Consider the following 20,114-nt stretch of genomic DNA (forward strand, 5'->3'; position numbering starts at 1 on the left):
TATTGCGATCTCAAAATTCCGGCCAGTTGATTATACCTAGAATATCAAAATCGACTGCTGGCGGTAGATCCTTCTCCTATTTAGCACCAAAACTCTGGAACAGTCTTCCCACCATTGTCCGGGAAGCAGACACACTCTGTCAGTTCAAAGCCAGATTAAAGACGCATCTCTTTGACCTAGCATTCACATAATACATTATAGACTTCTATAATTCAGTGTTAGGCTGCATAGATTAGGTCAGCTGGAACCGGGAACACTTCCCATAAATCCTAATGTACTCGTTACATCATAAGAAGACTGGCATCTACGCTAATTTTAGTGTCTGTGTTTATCCTGAGGTTTACCGCAGTCAGCCGGATCCAGGCCGTATCCAGATCTGATGAAGGACCTTCACCTGGACCGATGACAACGCAGTGCTGAAGTGCCAACTAGTCTCTCCCTATGGAGGATCCCTTTACCACTCTACAGATAAAGCGTAGTGGGGAAAATCCGTTTTGCGTATCTACCTTGCGTATCTACTTATCTATTTTATAAGTGATAAAATAAAATAAAATTCTGTATCAAAATGAATAAGGAAAGACCAGTACTTTTAGGCTTGGTTTGTAGGGAATTACAAACCTGCGCACATATATTCTAACGCACATAACTATAGAACCAATTCTTAATGCGCATGTGAACGCCATCAGCGTTTCTCACAGGTTCGCGTTTAAAGTCTGTGTAGAGAGAATGGTGTCGTCTTAGCGGCCCCTAATTTAATAACAAATGATCGTTGCGACGAAAGCGAATCAATCAAAACTAACTTTAGCTGGAAAATAACTTTATTAAAGAACCGCTATAAAGCCAAAACAATCTCTGTTACCTTAAATTATACGCTTATCTCTGTAAAGCTGCTTTGAAACAATCTACATTGTTAAAAGCGCTATATATATGAAGATGACTTGACTTGAATTGATAGAATCCACGACGCCATGTATCTGAAGAAGAAGTCCAGGACCTCCAGCAGAAAAATATGCCCACAACATTAAAGATCCAACGGTATATTAAATTGTACACATGGTGTCACAAATTTGAGGATGAACCCAAGCACAGACAGGATGCTTGACACAGTTTATTTATGGACAAAAAACAGGGAAAACAAAACCCACAAGGGGGCAAAACATGGACAGGACAAGGAGTGACTAAACTAGACTAAGACTTGACAGATAACTAGACGATAAACCAACAGCAAATACAGAATCAGAACTTTCTCTAGACAATACTCTTGACAGGATACTCACAAGGTTTCACAAGGTATGATAATGAACTGGCACAGGACAGCAAACACGAGGGGATTAAATAGGGAGACTAATGATAACATAACAGGTGACACAGGTAAAGCAATAATGACAAAACGAGGATAACAAGGGACAACACAAGCACACAGCCCAAACACAAGGCCATGTGCTTGCACACAAAACACGGGTCTGTCATGATCCTGCCTCAAGACTAGAGAAAATCAAGGACACGGGGGCAGAATCATGACACATGGGGTACTTTTTATCCTTGTGTGCACAAAACCCATCTAGCGTGTTTGCTGCCAAAAAGCTCTTTGTTTAGTTTCATCTGACCACAGAACCCTGTGCCGTCTGAAGATCCAGTCGTGTCTGACCACTGAATATGCTGGAGTTTGTTCTTGGAGGCGCGAGGAGCATTTTTCTTGAAACCCTCTCAAACAACATGTGGGGATGTAGGGGTTGTTGGATAATTATTAAATATGCTTTCTGACCCCAAGACTCCAGTAATCTCTGCAATTCTCCATCTGTGATTATTGGAGAGTCTTTGGCCACTCAAACTTTCCTCCTCACCGTCCATTAAGATAATATAGACACACGTCCTCTTCCTGGCAGAATCGTAACATCTTTAGTTGATTATAACTTCTTAATTATTGCCCTGATGGTCAAAATGGGGATTTTCAATTCTTTAGCTATTTTCTTACAGTCACTTTCTATTTTGTGAAGCTCAATAATCTTTTGCTGCACATCAGAACTATATTCTTTAGTTTTACTCATTGTGATGGATGATTCAGGGAATTTGGCCTTTGTGTTTCCTCATATTTAAACTCCTGTGAAACAAGAAGTCATAGCTGGACAATTTCATGTTCCTAGTCACCCTGCTGTGATAAAAAAGGTAAATATTAATGGGAATATACTTCAGAGATATTTTTCTCATAAAAAATTATAGGGGTGCCAACAATTATGGCCAATGTGTTTTGGAGAAAAACATTTATTTTATAATGTGATTCCCCCCCCCCCCACTTTCAATTCTTTTACTTCAATGAAAGGTTAGATTTGTGCAAATTTTTGAATGAAAGATCAAAAGGATAAACAATGCAGATTTATTTTTTACAGCCATTTTTTGATCATATTTACCAGGGGTATGATTAATTCTGAGAACGACTGTATATATATATATATATATATATATATATATATATATATATATTAGGGCTGACTTCTAATAGTCGAGGATTCGACGATTCGATTCGGAGAGGTCTGATTCGACTATGAACCTCATAGTCGAATACATGGGCGTCAGTTTGGTTTGAAATGTGCAGGGGACAGAGACGCATTCGCATTTTCAGAAGGGCTGGGTACCATTTTTATTTTATTTTTTCGCTTTCGCGCAGGTCATGTTTTGAAAGACGATGTCCTGTAGCTTACTAATGTAAATAAATAAAAATGTATTCAAAAATCTGCTTCACATTTTCAGCAGGGCTGCGGAGCGGCTGTGAGTTGACTCCACACGGTTCTCATGTGCGTTAAAAAGCTTTACGTGGTTTAATGTACCTAAACAACGATTACCAAATTTCCCTCTCATATTGCTCCTCATAACCACTGAAAATGGTCAAAAAATCGAACCCAGAGTCCAATTATTATGGACGTTAACTGATATTAAGCGTTTCTGCTTCACATTTTCAGCAGGGCTGCGGAGCGGCTGTGAGTTGACTCCACGCGGTTCTCATGGGCGTGAAAAAGCCTTACGTGATTTAATGTACCTAAACAACCATCACCAAATTTCTCTCTCATATTGCTCCTCATGTTTATGAAATGTTATGATATATGTGTGATATATATGTGTTTTTTAGCTCTTTTGTTTGAAATGGAAAAAATCTAGCTGCTATCTAAAAAAAAAAAAAAAAAGGTTCGACTATCAGTCGACTACGGCAAAATCTAACGAATCAGATTCGACTATGACAATCCTTAGTCGAAAACAGCCCTAATATATGTAAGGGATAATGTATAGAGAGGCGGTTGTTATAGCGAATAACAAGCCCGACAGGCTGAACGAGACCCCGACGCGAAGCGGAGGGGTCTTGACAGCCTGAAGGGCTTGTTATTCGCTATAACGACCGCCTCTCTATACATTATCCCGCTTATTACATGGCTACCTACAAAATAAATAAATAATTTGACGCGAATTATTGATTTAAAAAGGAGTTTATTGATTTAAAAACGATTGTATTGCTTCCGCCAAAGAAAATAGTCCGTTCCGCGTCCATAGCAACGCGCTGTTTTTCATGGCAACGGTCTGTTATACTCCGCAGCGGTCTGTTATAAAGAAATAACAGACCGCATTCTACATTGGAATTCAGCCAAGCCATGTAATATATATATATATATATATATATATATATATATATATATATATATATATATATATATATATATATATATATATATATATATATATATAATTAACTAAATTAATAACTTTTTTACTACAAATATGAACCATCACTGAATTACTGAAGCTGGACTGATGCTATTTTCTTCAGGACACAAACTTTGTTGCATTATTTTCCTGTTATCTCTGTAAAGCTGCTTACTCTGTGTTGTAAAAAGCGCTATAGAAATAAAGCTGACTTGACTTATGTGTTTTACACCTGTATTGAGCTGTAAGTGTTTGTGTTTGTGTGTGTGTGTGTGTGTGTGTGTGTGTGTGTGTGTGTGTGTGTGTGTGTGTGTGTGTGTGTGTGTGTGTGTGTGTGTGTGTGTGTGTGTGTGTGTGTGTTGTGTGTTTGCACTTGTGTGAGTGTTTGCACTTGTGTGTTTGTTTGTTTGCACTTGTGTGTGTGTCATGAAAAGGCCACAAAGAACATAAAAGACGAAGGAGAGCATCGCCGCGTGTGTTTGGAACGGAGAGAATAGTGTCTGACAGAAGGGATGAAAATTCCCCTCGTTTACTTCAGTTTCCTGGCAACTCTTTCCCTATAACAAGCAGCAAGAGCTCGGTGTGTGTGTGTGTGTGTGTGTGTGTGTGTGTGTGTGTGTGTGTGTGTGTGTGTGTGTGCCTGGCAGCGCTGGAAAACACTCCGTCTTTTATATTCGCTTTCAATCTTACAAAACCACTCCTTGACACTAATCAGAGCATAACATCTGAACAGAGAGAATAAAGGCGACATAAAACAGCATTCACAGCTTATTAAACAGGGGATACACTTCATTTTAAGGTGTCACTGTTGTTACAGTGTAATCATATATTTAAGTACTGAGTAATATTAATTAACTACATGTACTTAATATAGGGTTAGGATTAGGTTGAGGGTTAGTTGCATGTAATTATGCATATTTTACTGTTATTACTATGGTAAGTACATGTCACATATCTAACCTTAAATAGCTATAATATTATAGGATGTTTATCAGAGTAGAACTAAATGTTTTTAAATGTTTCTTTATTTGTGATTGTTGCCATAACCTTCAATACAATAAGTTACTATGTGAACAACATATTAGAAAGCTTGCATCACCTTAAACAACGACTACACAGTTTTATCATGATTGTTCTTCATAATATTCATGATACCAGGAACATGTAATTAAAGTAAAAAAAAAAATAAAATCAATGTCAGTTATTTTTTATTTCATGTTGATGAGAGGGGGCGGTCCTACCTTTGCTGTGATCCTGTGATGTCACTTCCTGTGATGTCACTTCCTGTGTGTTTCCTCTGGTATCAGTCTCCTCTGACTCACGGCTGTCTACTGTTTCTCTGCATTTTAATTCATCAAGTTTGCATGTCAGTTCTTTCTTGATCTGGTTCTGCTGGTTTTCCTCTAACGCGGGTCGATCTGAAGGCCGGGGCGAGCAGAGCTTTGCGCTGTGGTCAAGAGGACCGTTTTCCTCACTGGAAAACCAACGTCTGGATCTCTGGAGAGATACTGGTGCCCTATTCACTGCATTAGAGGAGGGGTGATCATCAGAGACTCTGAGAGAGAGAGAGAGAGAGAGAGAGAGAGAGAGAGAGAGAGAGAGAGAGAGAGAGAGAGAGAGAGAGAGAGAGACAGAGAGAGAAACAACAAAAAAGTCTGTAAGACATTAAACAGTTTAAAACATCCAAGATAAGCCAATTAATGGACAAAAAAGCGCAAGAGCAAATAACACACAGAAACAACATTGACAACAAAATCTTGTCTTGTTTTCCAGTGAAATATCTAAACATATTAAGCATATAAAATCACAGTTTACAGAGGTTTATACTTAAATAATAAAATTTAAACACCCCAAACATATATAATTTTTTATTTATTTTTTGCATCGCACAGATACAGAAAGCAAGGTCTACTAATTAACTAAATAAAATCTGCCGATCAAGAAAAAACTCCACTTAATTCAAGATATATTATCGTGTACAGTTTTGCTTCTTCGGATTTCACTTGTTTTAAGGATGTTTAGGAAAAAAAAACATGAGAAAAATACAGATATAGAAATATATTTTTTGCAGTACAGATACAGATGGATCTATAAATAAATAAATAAATAAATAAACATAAATGTAAACAAAACTATATATCATAAATAAATAGTCAACTAAAACTTTTATCATAAATAAATAAATAAATAACCAAAAGTCAACTAAACCATTTATCACGAATAAATAAATAAATAAATACTCAAGTGTCAACTAAACCATTTCTCCTCAAACACCTACCGTAGATCGTTATGCATTATCAGAGTTATAAGAACGCTTCTTTATATCCGAGGTTTGTGGCGCGATTAAACCTGCAGCACCTGTGTGAAGTCCACACACTCCTTTCACACACACCAGCACTGCTGTTTACCCACACACACTCCTCTCACACACACCAGCACTGCTGTTTAACCACACACACAGAGAGTGCATCCACAACCATTTCAGCCTGATCCTCAGAGCATGTGATCCGGCGACTGAGAAAGAGACTATTGTGTCTCAGAACATCACCTCTCTCTCTCTCTCTCTCTCTCTCTCTCTCTCCATCTCTCCATCTCTCTCTCTCTCTCTCTCTCTCTCTCTCTCTCTCTCTCTCTCTCTCTCTCTCTCTATGTGATCTCTCTGACCCGACGCATCGAGGACTCACTTCAGGAGCATCTGTTTCCATAGGGACCTTTCTGGAAAACTGCTTCTCCTGAAATTATTCTGGCTCGATTGCTGATGATAAGTGGAGGGACGTGGTTATATATGACTATTGAGAATGAGAAGCTCTCGTGTGACTGAAATTCAAATTCAAAGCCACAGGCTGTTGGTCCATTTCAGAAAATCAAACTGAATAATACATAATGCGTAAATAAAGATGACTGGACTTTAATAGACTAATGATAAATCATCACTATTTCTCTCATATTTGGGTTTCAATGCTAAAGCTGAAGTATTAACCTCACTGTGCAGCATCTGTGCTCCAGACATTCATCATTCCTTTATCACGTTTTATGGATGTTTAAATAATTTTACTGGAAAACACTACAAAAATACAGATTAAGAAAATCATGTTTGCAGACACAGAACGCAACTAACTAACTAACTAACTAACTAACTAACTAACTAACTAACTAACTAACTAACTAACTAACCAATCAACCAACCAATTAACTGACTAATTAACCAACCAACCAACCGACCAACCAACCAACCAACCGACCAACCAACCAACCAACCAACCAACCAACCAACCAACCTACCAACCAACCAACCAATTAACTAACTGACTAATTAACCAACCAACCAACCAACCAAGCAACCAAGCAACCAACCAAGCAACCAACCAATTAACCAACCAACCAACCAACCAACCAACCAACCAACCAACCAACCAATTAACCAACTAACTAACTAACTAACTAACTAACTAACTAACTAACTAACTAACTAACTAACTAATTAACTGTAACGGTCACCAGCTGGAGTGCCCTTGAGAGCCACCAGAGGGCACTCCACACCAGACTATTATCACTCCCTCACAAACTACATTTCCCAGAACTCATTACCCGTACTCATCATCACTGATTGCATTCACCTGTGTCTCATCACCCTGTTAGTCTCAGCCTATTTATACCATGTTCACTCATTCATTCCCTGCAAAGTCTTCTGAGCATTCTCCCTGGTTTCATGTCTCTTGGTTTTTGGATTTCTTGCCCTGTTCCCTGGATTACTCTTTTGCCTCTGACCCCTGCCTGTTTGTTTGTTTGTTTGTTTGTTTGTTTGTTTGTTTGTTTTTACGGACTGCCTGCCTGTGTTTGACCTATTGCCTGTACTTTGGATTACGCCTTTGGATTACCCCTTAAATAAAGGCTGCATTTGAATCTAACTTTCATGTCTCGGAGCAGTTCATGACACTAACCAACTAACCAACCAACCAACCAACCAACCAACCAACAATTTATTATTATTTTATCATTAGTTAATTTCTTTATTTTAATTCTTGTATATTAATTAAATTTACTTTATATATATATTTTTTCATTTTTAAAATTTGTATTTAGTTTATTTCTACATTTTATTTGATTATTTTTATGTTTTTTTTTTACAACCAACCATTCCAACCATTTACAACCAACCAACCAACCAACTAACCAACCAACTAACAATTTATTATTATTATTTTATCATTAGTTAATTTCTTCATTTTAATTCTTGTATATTCATTAAATTTACTTTATAATTTTATAATTTATTTAGTTTATTTCTACATTTTATTTTAACCAACCAACCAATTAACTAACTAATTAATCAACCAACTAACTAACTGACTAATTAACCAACCAACCAACCAACTAACTAACCAACTAACTAACCAACTACCTAACCAACTAACCAACCAACCAACCAACCAACCAACCAATTAACTAACTGACTAATTAACCAACCAAACCAACCAACCAACCAACCAACCAACCAACCAACCAAACAACCAACCAACTAACTAACCAACTAACCAACCAACCAACTAACTAACTAATTAACCAACCAACCAACCAACCAACCAACCAACCAACCAACCAACCAACCAACCAACAAATTAACCAACTAACCAACCAACTAACTGACTAATTAACCATATTTTCCATATTAATTAAGTATATTTTTCTGACCCCATGCAAAAACAATAAGAAAGAAAAAAATTTTTTTCTAGTGTATTTTATTAAGTGATCAGATGCACGATTTTACTTGGCAGAAATGGATGAAGAAAATCACAGTGTTAAACTAAAGAAGCCATATCTAGAGACCAGAATATCACAGTTTCTAAAAGCAAATGCTGCATATGTAAATGAGGAGCTGATCTGGATTATGTTGATTCTCACAGGTTAATCAGATGATGAAGGTCACACAGCAACTTCTGCTCCCAGAACACATCGCTGAACTTCTCCCGTACTGCTCGGCAAAAAGTGTCAAACCGCAGGTTTTTCAGGGAAAAGATGTATTCTCCTAGAAAGAGACAGGACATGAGAGAGTCCTTGAATCAAGGCCATTCAAAGAAAGGCAAAATCTGTGTGAAAATATGTGGCATATTACATAAACATAACGCAGAGGAACATTGCTTAAGTTCCTCAGTTTATTTCTTTTAGAGTGAGCTCCCCTGGACTTAATTAATAGAAAAATCTGTGAATTTATGACATAATCACAGAATCAAAGGTTGAGGAGGGGGTGATTTTTAACACAGGCATGTAAAGTACATTATACTGAATGAAAATAATAATAATAATAATAATAATAATAAAATGTAAAAATAATAAAACAAAATAAAATATAAAAAAACAATAACAAAAAAATGTACAATAAAATTTTAAAAATAATAACACAAAATAAAATGAAAAAATAAAATAATACAAAAATAGTCAAATGTAAAAAATATGCAAAAATTAAAAAAAATTATAAAGTAAATTTAATTAATATACAAGAATTAAAATAAAGAAATTAACTAATGATAAAATAATAATAATAAATTGTAAAACATAATAATAATAATAATAATAATAGTAATAATAATAATAATAATAATAAAATATATAAATAATAAAACAAAGTAAAATATAAAAAATATAAAACAATTAAAATAATACTAAAAAACAGTAATAAATGGTAAAACAAACATAATAATAATCAAATATAAATAATAAAACAAAAACAAAATGTAATAAATAAAATAATTTAAATAATGAAAAAATAATAATAAATTGTAACAAAAAAAAAGTAATAGTGATAATAAAATTAAATAAAATAAAATAAATAAAACTAAATAAAATGCAAATAAAAAAATAAAACCAAAGAAGTAATAATATGGTAAAATAAGTCGAAAAGTTAAGTTGTTATTAAAATAAATTAAAATGATTTACATATAAAATGGTTACCCATTGCCAGATCTCCGAGTCCGTTCTCCAGGTGTCCGTCAAACGTGAACTGTTCTCTGATCAGGTCACACACACGCTTCAGACACGAGCATCTCCAACACGAGCTCGAGAGAGTCAGTGTGTGATTCATACAGTGAGGAGCAGAAATATCCAAAACCCTTTCAGGAGACACTGTAGAGTTATTATCTCTATGGCAAACACTGCCTCCTTCATTCCTGAGAGCGGCGTCTGATCTTACAGAAGATAAAGGTTTTGGTAGTTTGATGTTTAGTGGTTCTGCGCTGAAGTGATGTACGCCTGTGATTGGCTGAAGCATGGCGATCTGAACAGGAAGTAGGGTCAGACTTCCTGTCTGTGGGTCTTGCTGTAACAGGAAGTTGTTATAAAACCCATTGTCACATGGTAGAGTGGGGTAGTTTGGCTGTTTGTCCGTTTCTTTATTGGTTATTTGGGTAATCACTGGAGGCGTTGAATTCACTAGAGTCTTACAACTGGATGATGATGAACAACCGGTCACATGATCCGCCGTAGAGAAAACTCCCTCAATCCCATCATCCTCTGTGTCGCTCTCATCCGGTTCTTCTGGCTCTAGCGGAATAGTTTCATCTGTGATGTCACCAAAAGAGACAATCCTTAAAAACAAACAAGAACATTAGATCCTAGATCCGCAATTCCGACTTTATTTCTCACAATTCTGACTTAATTTCACACAATTCTGACTTTATATCTTGTAATTCTGACTTTATTTCTCGCAATTCTGACTTTATTTCTTGTAATTCTGACTTAACTTCTCGCAATTCTGACTTTATTTCTTGCAATTCTGACTTTATTTCTCGCAATTCTGACTTTATTTCTTGTAATTCTGACTTTATTTCTCGCAATTCTGATTTTATTTCTCGCAATTCTGACTTTATTTCTTGCAATCCTGACTTTATTTCTTGCAATTCAGACTTTATTTCTCGCAATTCTCACTTTATTTCTCGTAATTCTGACTTTATTTCTCGCATTTCTGACTTTATTCTCCCATTTCTGACTTTATTTCACAATTCTGACTTTACTTCCCACAATTCTGACTTTATTCTCGCAATTCTGACTTTACTTCCCACAATTCTGACTTTATTCTCGCAATTCTGACTTTATTTCTTGCATTTCTGACTTTATTTCTCACAATTCTGACTTTATCACAATTCTGGCTTTATTTCTCACAATTCTGCCTTTATCACAAATCTGCCCTTATCACAATTCTGACTTTATCACAATTCTGACTTTATTTCTTGCAATTCTGACTTTATTTATCACAATTCTGACTTTAATTCTCACAATTCTGACTTTATTTCTCACAATTCTGACTTTATCACAATTCTGGCTTTATTTCTCACAATTCTGCCTTTATCACAATTCTGACTTTATTTATCACAATTCTGACTTTATTTCTTGCAATTCTGACTTTATTTATCACAATTCTGACTTTATCACAATTCTGCCTTTATTTATCACAATTCTGACTTTATTTATCGCAATTCTGCCTTTATTTATCGCAATTCTGACTTTATCGCAATTTTGACCTTATTTATCGCAATTCTGACTTTACTTATCACAATTCTGACTTTATTTCTTACAATTCTGACTTTATCACAATTCTGCCTTTACTTATCACATTTCTGACTTTATTTCTTGCAACTCTGACTTTAATTCTCACAATTCTGACTTTATTTTTCACAACTCTGACTTTATCACAATTCTGACTTTATTTTTCACAACTCTGACTTTATTACAATTCTGACTTTATTTTTCACAACTCTGACTTTATCACAATTCTGACTTTATTTTTCACAATTCTGACTTTATTATCACAATCCTGACTTTATTTATTACAATTCTGATTTTATTTCTCGAAAAAAAAAACCGTGGGGGAAATATATCAGTGAATTCTTCTTGAAACGGTTAACTCTCACCCCGTTTCTGAACTTAAATTCATGAATGCTTTGACCTAAGGTTGGTCTCTTTATAAAGAAGACACTTGGCAGATTATTGCAGAAAGCACTTGAAAAAATCGAAGTGTCAAAAAGTTCTAGAAGTGAAAGCGGATAGTCCATCTATCAGGGATATGTATAAGAGAGCGTCAGTGGACCTACAGCTCAGACTGTGTGTTTGGGGTCAGGATTATCGGGCTGAAGTGTGTATCAGGAGAGGTGAAGGCCTCGGGCAAACTGATGCTGGTGGAGGACACTGGGTAATTATGAGGAACAGGACCAGTTACAGGGGCCAACCGGCCCTCTGGGGCCAACGGGACAAAACCTGAGACAAAAACACACCTGCAGATTAATACCACACTAATATAGTAAAGCATGTTCATATTCAGCCGACACACGTTTGAACATTTATTACAAAACAGGGTGGATCTCATGAAAACATGTGTGGATCACATTTCAGCCCCAAAAACAAAAATATAAGACATTATACATAATGAAGAGGAATCCTATTTTAGGACCATTAATGCAATGTTTTTGCAATATAACTGTATTTTAGTAGCAAAAGCACATTCCCCTTAGCCTGGTAATACCAAACTCTGCTACTTCACTTTGCGTCGTAGACAGAGTCTGGAATGGCACAATTGAAAAGCGTTTTCTTTCTCGAGGGGGGCGCTTGTCTGAAGTTTAAAATCATTGGTTACCCGTAAGCCAATCACATGACGTTTAGTTATGGCGTGTGTTATGCGCATGCTCAGCCGCATCTAACTTCCACTGTAAACACATGTATGATGCGAAAACAAAAACCATCGAGCGAAATACCGGAGTAAACATGGCTGTGAACGACTTTTGCAGATTATGTGAAGTAAATCTACGCATCCACGGTACAATCAGCGTCTACGTCACGGCTCTCAGCCCGCCCTCTGTTCGTTGATTGGCCCGGCCGTCCGAAGGCCGATGGAAAACTGAAAGATAAGCTGCTATCTCAGACTGACTACAGAAGCGAAATGAAATTGAGCAGAAGTAGGAAGTCTGACGCTACATTCCCCTCATATTCTCAATGATTTGTGAAGGATCATGTGACACTGAAGACTGGAGTAATGATGCTGAAAATTCAGCTTTGATCGCAGGAATAAATTACACTTTACTATATATTCACATAGAAAACAGATATTTTACATTATAATAGCATTTCACAATTTTTACTGTAGTTTTGATAAAAAATAAATGCATCCTTGTTAGCATAACCCACCCCAAACCTTTGAATAACAGTGCATATACATAATTATTTTCTTCTTTTTTTTCACATTATAATAATATGAAATTCTTTTCACATTACATTACAAAGAATGTGTGGGTAAATGAGCTTAATTGTCATAAAGATGATAGGCTTTCTTTATAAGCAGCAGAATTTCTCTCTTCTGATTTTAGGGTGAAATATGAGCTGAAAATGTTTTGTGAGAGTTTCATCTATTTAATCTGAAATGTTAAAAATGCAAATTGACAGAATGACTCGCACCTGTGTTAACTTCTCCCAAGTGTGGGTCAGGTGTGTGTCCAGCACACTCAGGAGAACACGGTTCCTCTGTACCTCTATTCCCATCCAATGCCTTCAATGAAAAACACTTCTGGTTATGAGAAACTTGCTGACCGAAGTTCATGCATTAAGACCGGAAAGAGTTACAGAAGAGCATTTCTGTGTTTGTGAGAGTAGCTGGGATTTACTCTTTATTTGTTTCTATTTTTAGTCTGTATAAAGAATTCTAGAATAAACATCTGTGGGAGAGTTGATATTTAAACCAAGTCTCCTGAGATTTGAAAGATCAACTTCTGAGCAATTGCATTCCTTTGAGAAATCTCATGCAAATTCAATTCATGACTATCTGGAAGCTGGAGTTAAAAACATGAGTATTAGATGTGCAAACGGGACAGAGATGAGTGTGTGTCGCTGATATAACTGGACTGACATGTTTCATGCGGTAGAAGGACATGTTTCTGTGACACACAGTTGATCAAATATGGAAACCCGTTTCCGCCGCAGAATAAAAAACGAAAAAGATAACTGCAACGTTTTATTTCACAATTCTGACTTTCACGCGCATTCTGAGGTTATTACTCGCAATTCTGACTTTTTTTCAGGATTGTAATATAAAGTTGCGATTGCGAGAAAAAGTCATGATTGCGAAATATAAGCTTGCAATTAAAACAGGTAATTGCAACTTTTTTTCTCACAATTCTGACTTTATTTAACACAATTCTCACTTTATTTCTCGTAATTCAGACTTTATTTCTCGTAATTCTGACTTTGATTCTCGTAATTCTGACTTTATTTCTCGTAATTCTGACTTTATTTCTCGTTATTCTGACTTTATTTCACACAATTCTCACTTTATTTCACACAATTCTCACTTTATTTCTCGTAATTCTGACTTTATATATCGTAATTCTCACTTTATTTCTCGCAATTCTGACTTTATTTCACACAATTCCCACTTTATTTCTCATAATTCTGACTTTATATCACACAATTCTGACTTTATGTTCTGACTTTTTTCTCGCAATTCTGACTTTATTTCTCGTAATTCTTACTTTATTTCTTGTAATTCTGACTTTATTTCTCGTAATTCTGACTTTAGCGTAATTCTCACTTCATTTCTCGCAATTCTGACTTTATTTCACACAATTCTCACTTTATTTCTCGTAATTCTGACTTTATATCACACAATTCTGACTTTATTTCACACAATTCTCACTTTATTTCTCGTAATTCTGACTTTATTTCTCATAATTCTCACTTTATTTCTCGTAATTCAGACTTTATTTCTCGTAATTCTGACTTTGATTCTCGTAATTCTGACTTTATTTCTCGTAATTCTGACTTTATTTCTCGTTATTCTGACTTTATTTCACACAATTCTCACTTTATTTCACACAATTCTCACTTTATTTCTCGTAATTCTGACTTTATATATCGTAATTCTCACTTTATTTCTCGCAATTCTGACTTTATTTCACACAATTCCCACTTTATTTCTCATAATTCTGACTTTATATCACACAATTCTGACTTTATGTTCTGACTTTTTTCTCGCAATTCTGACTTTATTTCTCGTAATTCTTACTTTATTTCTCGTAATTCTGACTTTATTTCTCGTAATTCTGACTTTAGCGTAATTCTCACTTTATTTCTCGCAATTCTGACTTTATTTCACACAATTCTCACTTTATTTCTCGTAATTCTGACTTTATATCACACAATTCTGACTTTATTTCACACGATTCTCACTTTATTTCTCGTAATTCTGACTTTATTTCTCATAATTCTCACTTTATTTCTCGTAATTCAGACTTTATTTCTCGTAATTCTGACTTTGATTCTCGTAATTCTGACTTTATTTCTTGTAATTCTGACTTTATTTCTCGCAATCTGACTTTATTTCACACAATTCTCACTTTATTTTTCGCAATTCTGACTTTATATCACGCAATTCTGACTATGTTCTGACTTTTTTCTTGCAATTCTGACTTTATTTCTCGTAATTCTGACTATTTCTCGTAATTCTTACTTTATTTCTCGTAATTCAGAATTTTTTCTCATTATTCTGACTATTTCTCGTAATTCTGACTTTATTTCTCGTAATTCTGACTTTATATATCGTAATTCTCACTTTATTTCTCGCAATTCTGACTTTATTTCACACAATTCCCACTTTATTTCTCATAATTCTGACTTTATATCACACAATTCTGACTTTATGTTCTGACTTTTTTCTCGCAATTTTGACTTTATTTCTCATAATTCTTACTTTATTTCTCGTAATTCGGATTTTTTTTTCTCGTTATTCTGACTATTTCTCATAATTCTGACGTTATTTCTCGTAATTCAGATTTTTTTTCCCGTTATTCTGACTATTTCTCGTAATTCTGACTTTATTTTTTGTAATTCTGACTTTATTTCTCGTAATTCTGACTTTATTTCACACAATTCTCACTTTATTTCTCGTAATTCTGACTTTATTTCTCGTAATTCTGACTTTATTTCTCGTATTTCTCACTTTATTTCTCGCAATTCTGACTTTATTTCACACAATTCTCACTTTATTTCTCGTAATTCTGACTTTATTTCTCGTAATTCTGACTTTATTTCTCGTATTTCTCACTTTATTTCTCGCAATTCTGACTTTATTTCACACAATTCTCACTTTATTTCTCGCAATTCTAACTTTATATCACACAATTCTGACTTTATGTTCTGACTTTTTTCTCGCAATTCTGACTTTATTTCTCGTAATTCTGACTTTATTTCTTGTAATTCTGACTTTATTTCTCGTAATTCTCACTTTATTTCTCGTAATTCTCACTTTATTTCTCGTAATTCTGACTTTATTTCCCGCAATTCTGACTTTATTTTTTGCAATTCTGACTTTATTTCTCGAAATTCTGAATTTATTTCCCGCAATTCTGACTTTATTTCTCATAATTCTGACTTTATTTCTCGTAATTCTGACTTTATTTCTCGTAATTCTGACTTTATTTCTTGTAATTCTGACTTTATTTCTCGTAATTCTGACTTTATTTCCCGCAATTCTGACTTTATTTTTTGCAATTCTGACTTTATTTCTCGAAATTCTGAATTTATTTCCCGCAATTCTGACTTTATTTCTCATAATTCTGACTTTATTTCTCGTAATTCTGACTTTATTTCTCGTAATTTTCTCGTAATTCTCACTTTATTTCTCGTAATTCTGACTTTATTTCTCGTAATTTTCTCGTAATTCTCACTTTATTTCTCGTAATTCTGACTTTATTTCTCGTAATTCTGACTTTATTTCACACAATTCTCACTTTATTTCTCACAATTCTGACTTAATTTCTCGCAATTCTGACTTTATTCTCACAATTCTCACTTTATTTCTCGTAAGTCTCACTTTATTTCTCATAAGTCTCACTTTATTTCTCACAATTCTGACTTAATTCCACACAATTCTGACTTTATTTCTCGACAATTCTGACTTTATTTCTCGTAATTCTGACTTTATTTCTCGTAATTCTGACTTTATTTCTCACAGGAGAATGTGCAGACCGTGAGCTCTCCCACTGAGCCACCGTGCTGCTGAATTTGGAGATAAAACATTGCAATTATACTCCATGGTGGAAAGAAGTTTCCATAGTAAACCGCACAGAGAACAGAGACTCTCTAGAAGTGAGGAGACGAGATCAGATGCTGACGCGTCACCTGATGAACTCGACTGATGAGCTGCGTCCACACACTCTCTACATCACTTCCCTGCCGGCAGAGGTAGTCACGGCAACACTGAAATATGACAGCAGACATAAACCACATTACCATACGCAAACAGCCTAATGAAGCCTTTTTAACACTGAATGAATTATTACATAATAATTATCATGTGTTAATTATAACATAATAATCATCCATAATTACACTGTGAAATTATGTTCAGGACAATTCAGCCCAAAATCATGAAATCAGTATTAAAATCAGTAATTATTTAATTTAAATAACACATCATTTTCACACTATATATATATATATATAAAATTTCATTTACATATGTATTTCACTTGTTAATATTACTTACTTTAGTTAACATATAATAATAATAATAATTTATTATTTATAATGCACTTTTCTAGTACTCAAAGCTCTTAGTTTTTCAACGTGAACTAACAATGAACAATAATTCTTCTATGTTCATTTCAACATTTACTAATACATTTTTAAAATGGGATTTAATGTTGGATTTCTTAACATTAGTTAATTAGTTAAAAACAATGAACAACTGTATTTTTATTAACTAAAATTGGCAAAGATTATTAAACGTTGCAAAAAAATTAATATTGCACACTGTTAATTAATACAATTTGTATTAATTATGTTAACAAATGAAACCTTAATGTAAAGTGTATTGTAAATATTGTAAAGATTTTTTAATGATTTTAAATGAAATGATATTTCACAATATTACTGGTCTTACCGTTCAGCATAAGACACCTTAAAGCAATTTTTTTAAATGTATTATTTCTATTTTTTCTATACACTATATATATATATGTATATATATATATATATATATATATATATATATATATATATACACACACACTATATAAAGTTCCTGCACAATAGACTTGACTTTTCATTTCTATTTTTCTTTTCTATTTTGGATCCTAGGTTTTGGAGTAAAATATAACTCTATAAAATACGTTTTAAATGAATAAATAATGATCGTTCTCAAGCACCTTTTTGGCCGCTTCAATAGATGGTCTTTCGATTGGCGTTCTCTTGGCCATCTCCAGCAGGAGTCTCTTGAGTTTCCTCGGCATGGCCAACTTTTGATCGGGAGACAAATTAAACTTGGCTGAAGCCCAGAGGACGGCTGCCACCCCATACACACACGCCTAGAGAAAAACACACATCCGTTTGAACACACAGCACTGTGTGTCACTACTAGAAAGTGGTTGCCATAGTGACAAACCTTTTCCGTCACAATTCCATGTTCTTGAAATTCAGGAGCCAGGAAAAACGCATCACAGGAGACTGAGAAGGACAGCCGGAACAGAGTTATTAATAATAATAAACTTTATTTTAAAGCAGCTTCTCAAGACACTTTACACAAAAATACAAAGAGAAAAATAAATAATATTAAGAGTAAACAATACACAGATACACAAACAAAAGAACACACTGGAATACAAAATAATTAAACCTTTAGGAAAAAGATAAAAAAATGTTGTGCATCTTTAATATGAGAAATCGTCTCGGGTTACGTATGTAACCCTCGTTCCCTGAGTAGGGAACGAGACGCTGCATCGATACTCGATACTTTGGGGAATGCCTTCGGCATGAAGCGTCTGAAGTCAACTATGGAACTATTCCAATCTTGATTGGTGCAACGTCACCCGTGACGTCGCATGTGACGGTGATCCGGAAGCTACAAAAGGGTCACAGGAACCAGGAAATGTTAGCTTCTAATTGGTCAAAGCAAGTCGTTCTCAGGGGCGCGAAAAGTGTGGCCGAGGGATGCAGCGTCTCGTTCCCTACTCAGGGAACGAGGGTTACATACGTAACCCGAAACGGTCCCTTTCGTAAAGGGAACTCCCGCTGCATCGATACTCGATACTTTGGGGAACGAATACCCACGCCGCCACACTGAGAGTAAAAACGCCCTGGTATAAAGCATCTGGTACACTCACGGACGATAGAATGAGTAGAGGGCAGATCCAAACTAGCTTGTCATAAGATTTGGTGCAAGAAGGGGAGGTCTGGAGCCGGAGGCTCGACTGACCTCATGGCTGGGAGCCCCAGACAGTAGAAAATATTAGATGAGAGGTGAAGGCAGAAGCGCACCTTGTACTTCAAATATGAGTGGTTTTAGATAACCAACTGTACTCTTAATAAAGGGAATAGCTCCTAACCCTTGATGCATAACTAGATGGACTGACTCCTCTCAGCCTGAGTCCTAATGTAGGAACCTCAAAGGCTATGACCTTGACCATCCGACACATGCGATGGAGGATGGAATACCTGAAGAATCTTAACATTGCCTACAAGTACCTCAGTACAGGGCAAAAATAACGTTGAGTGGCTCCCACGCTAGCAAGTAAGAGGGGGCAGCACCACCACTCTTCCAGGGAGTAAGACGAGCAGGAAGCAGACTCAATAGATTCTCCTATATATACTTACATATCTCAAATATATATTCGTATACCTCACCCACAGGACATGATGGGTGCCAGGGATAACCCATCAGCCTGATGCCAATAGGCTGGATGAAAAGGATTCATCCTCCAATCTACAGGAACATGGAGTTTCAGTGGGAACGTCCTTTCGAGAACACCCTTAGAGACTTGCAGAGGGCACTGAGGCCGCCACAGAGGCTCTAAGCATGAACAGGAGATCCCGTTAGAGAGCGGGATGGAACACCAGTACTGAAGCCAGTGGGCAGTAATAAACTGGGTTCAATGCCCTCCCTAACTTAATTGTTTAGTTCCTAGTAGAGTGGGGTTCTAGTATGGATGTCCTGACCACCTCGGTGGAAAGGGCAACCTAATTATGGGTGGGACCCCCTCAGGGGCCAGACCCATAGTCTCCATAACTCTGGTCGGGGATGAAATAATATACCATCAGCCTGAGACAGAAGATCTCTCCTAATAGGAATTTTCCATGGAGGACTCTCCAAGAGACTAATAAGGTCCAAAAACCAAATTCGGGCCGGCCAGTACGGAGCTACAAGGAGTAGTCTCACTCCGTACCTCCTGACCCTTTCTAGAACCCCAGGGAGCAGAGCGATCGGGGGAAAAGCGTACAGATGTGACCTCAGCCACATCTGTACCGTGGCATCCAAGCCCAAAGGAGCTGGATGTGAGAGAGAGTACCAGAGCGGGCAATGAGAGTTCTCATGAGAAGCGAACAGGTCAACCTCCGCCCGGCCAAACTCTCTCCATATAAGCTCAACCACTTCAGGGTGGAGCCGCCATTCC

At 35.8% G+C, this 20,114-nt stretch overlaps 1 protein-coding gene across 1 annotated transcript in view; it reads right to left on the reverse strand.

The window, feature by feature from the left end:
* The window catches only part of kndc1 (kinase non-catalytic C-lobe domain containing 1), a gene marked incomplete at its 5' end in the record, with an annotated part of 66,246 nt that overhangs the window by 22,878 nt on the left and 23,254 nt on the right, over positions 1–20,114 (reverse strand). The window contains 8 exons of the mRNA XM_081351631.1: positions 4,932–5,245; positions 8,593–8,716; positions 9,640–10,271; positions 11,775–11,937; positions 13,129–13,219; positions 16,846–16,923; positions 17,874–18,032; positions 18,110–18,171. Of these exons, the coding sequence (XP_081207757.1) occupies positions 4,932–5,245; positions 8,593–8,716; positions 9,640–10,271; positions 11,775–11,937; positions 13,129–13,219; positions 16,846–16,923; positions 17,874–18,032; positions 18,110–18,171 (1,623 nt within the window). The remainder of the gene's footprint in view (positions 1–4,931; positions 5,246–8,592; positions 8,717–9,639; positions 10,272–11,774; positions 11,938–13,128; positions 13,220–16,845; positions 16,924–17,873; positions 18,033–18,109; positions 18,172–20,114) is intronic.

This window comes from Scardinius erythrophthalmus (genome assembly GCF_964197995.2).
Source record: "Scardinius erythrophthalmus genome assembly, chromosome: 21".
Taxonomy (NCBI): Eukaryota; Metazoa; Chordata; class Actinopteri; order Cypriniformes; family Leuciscidae; genus Scardinius; species Scardinius erythrophthalmus.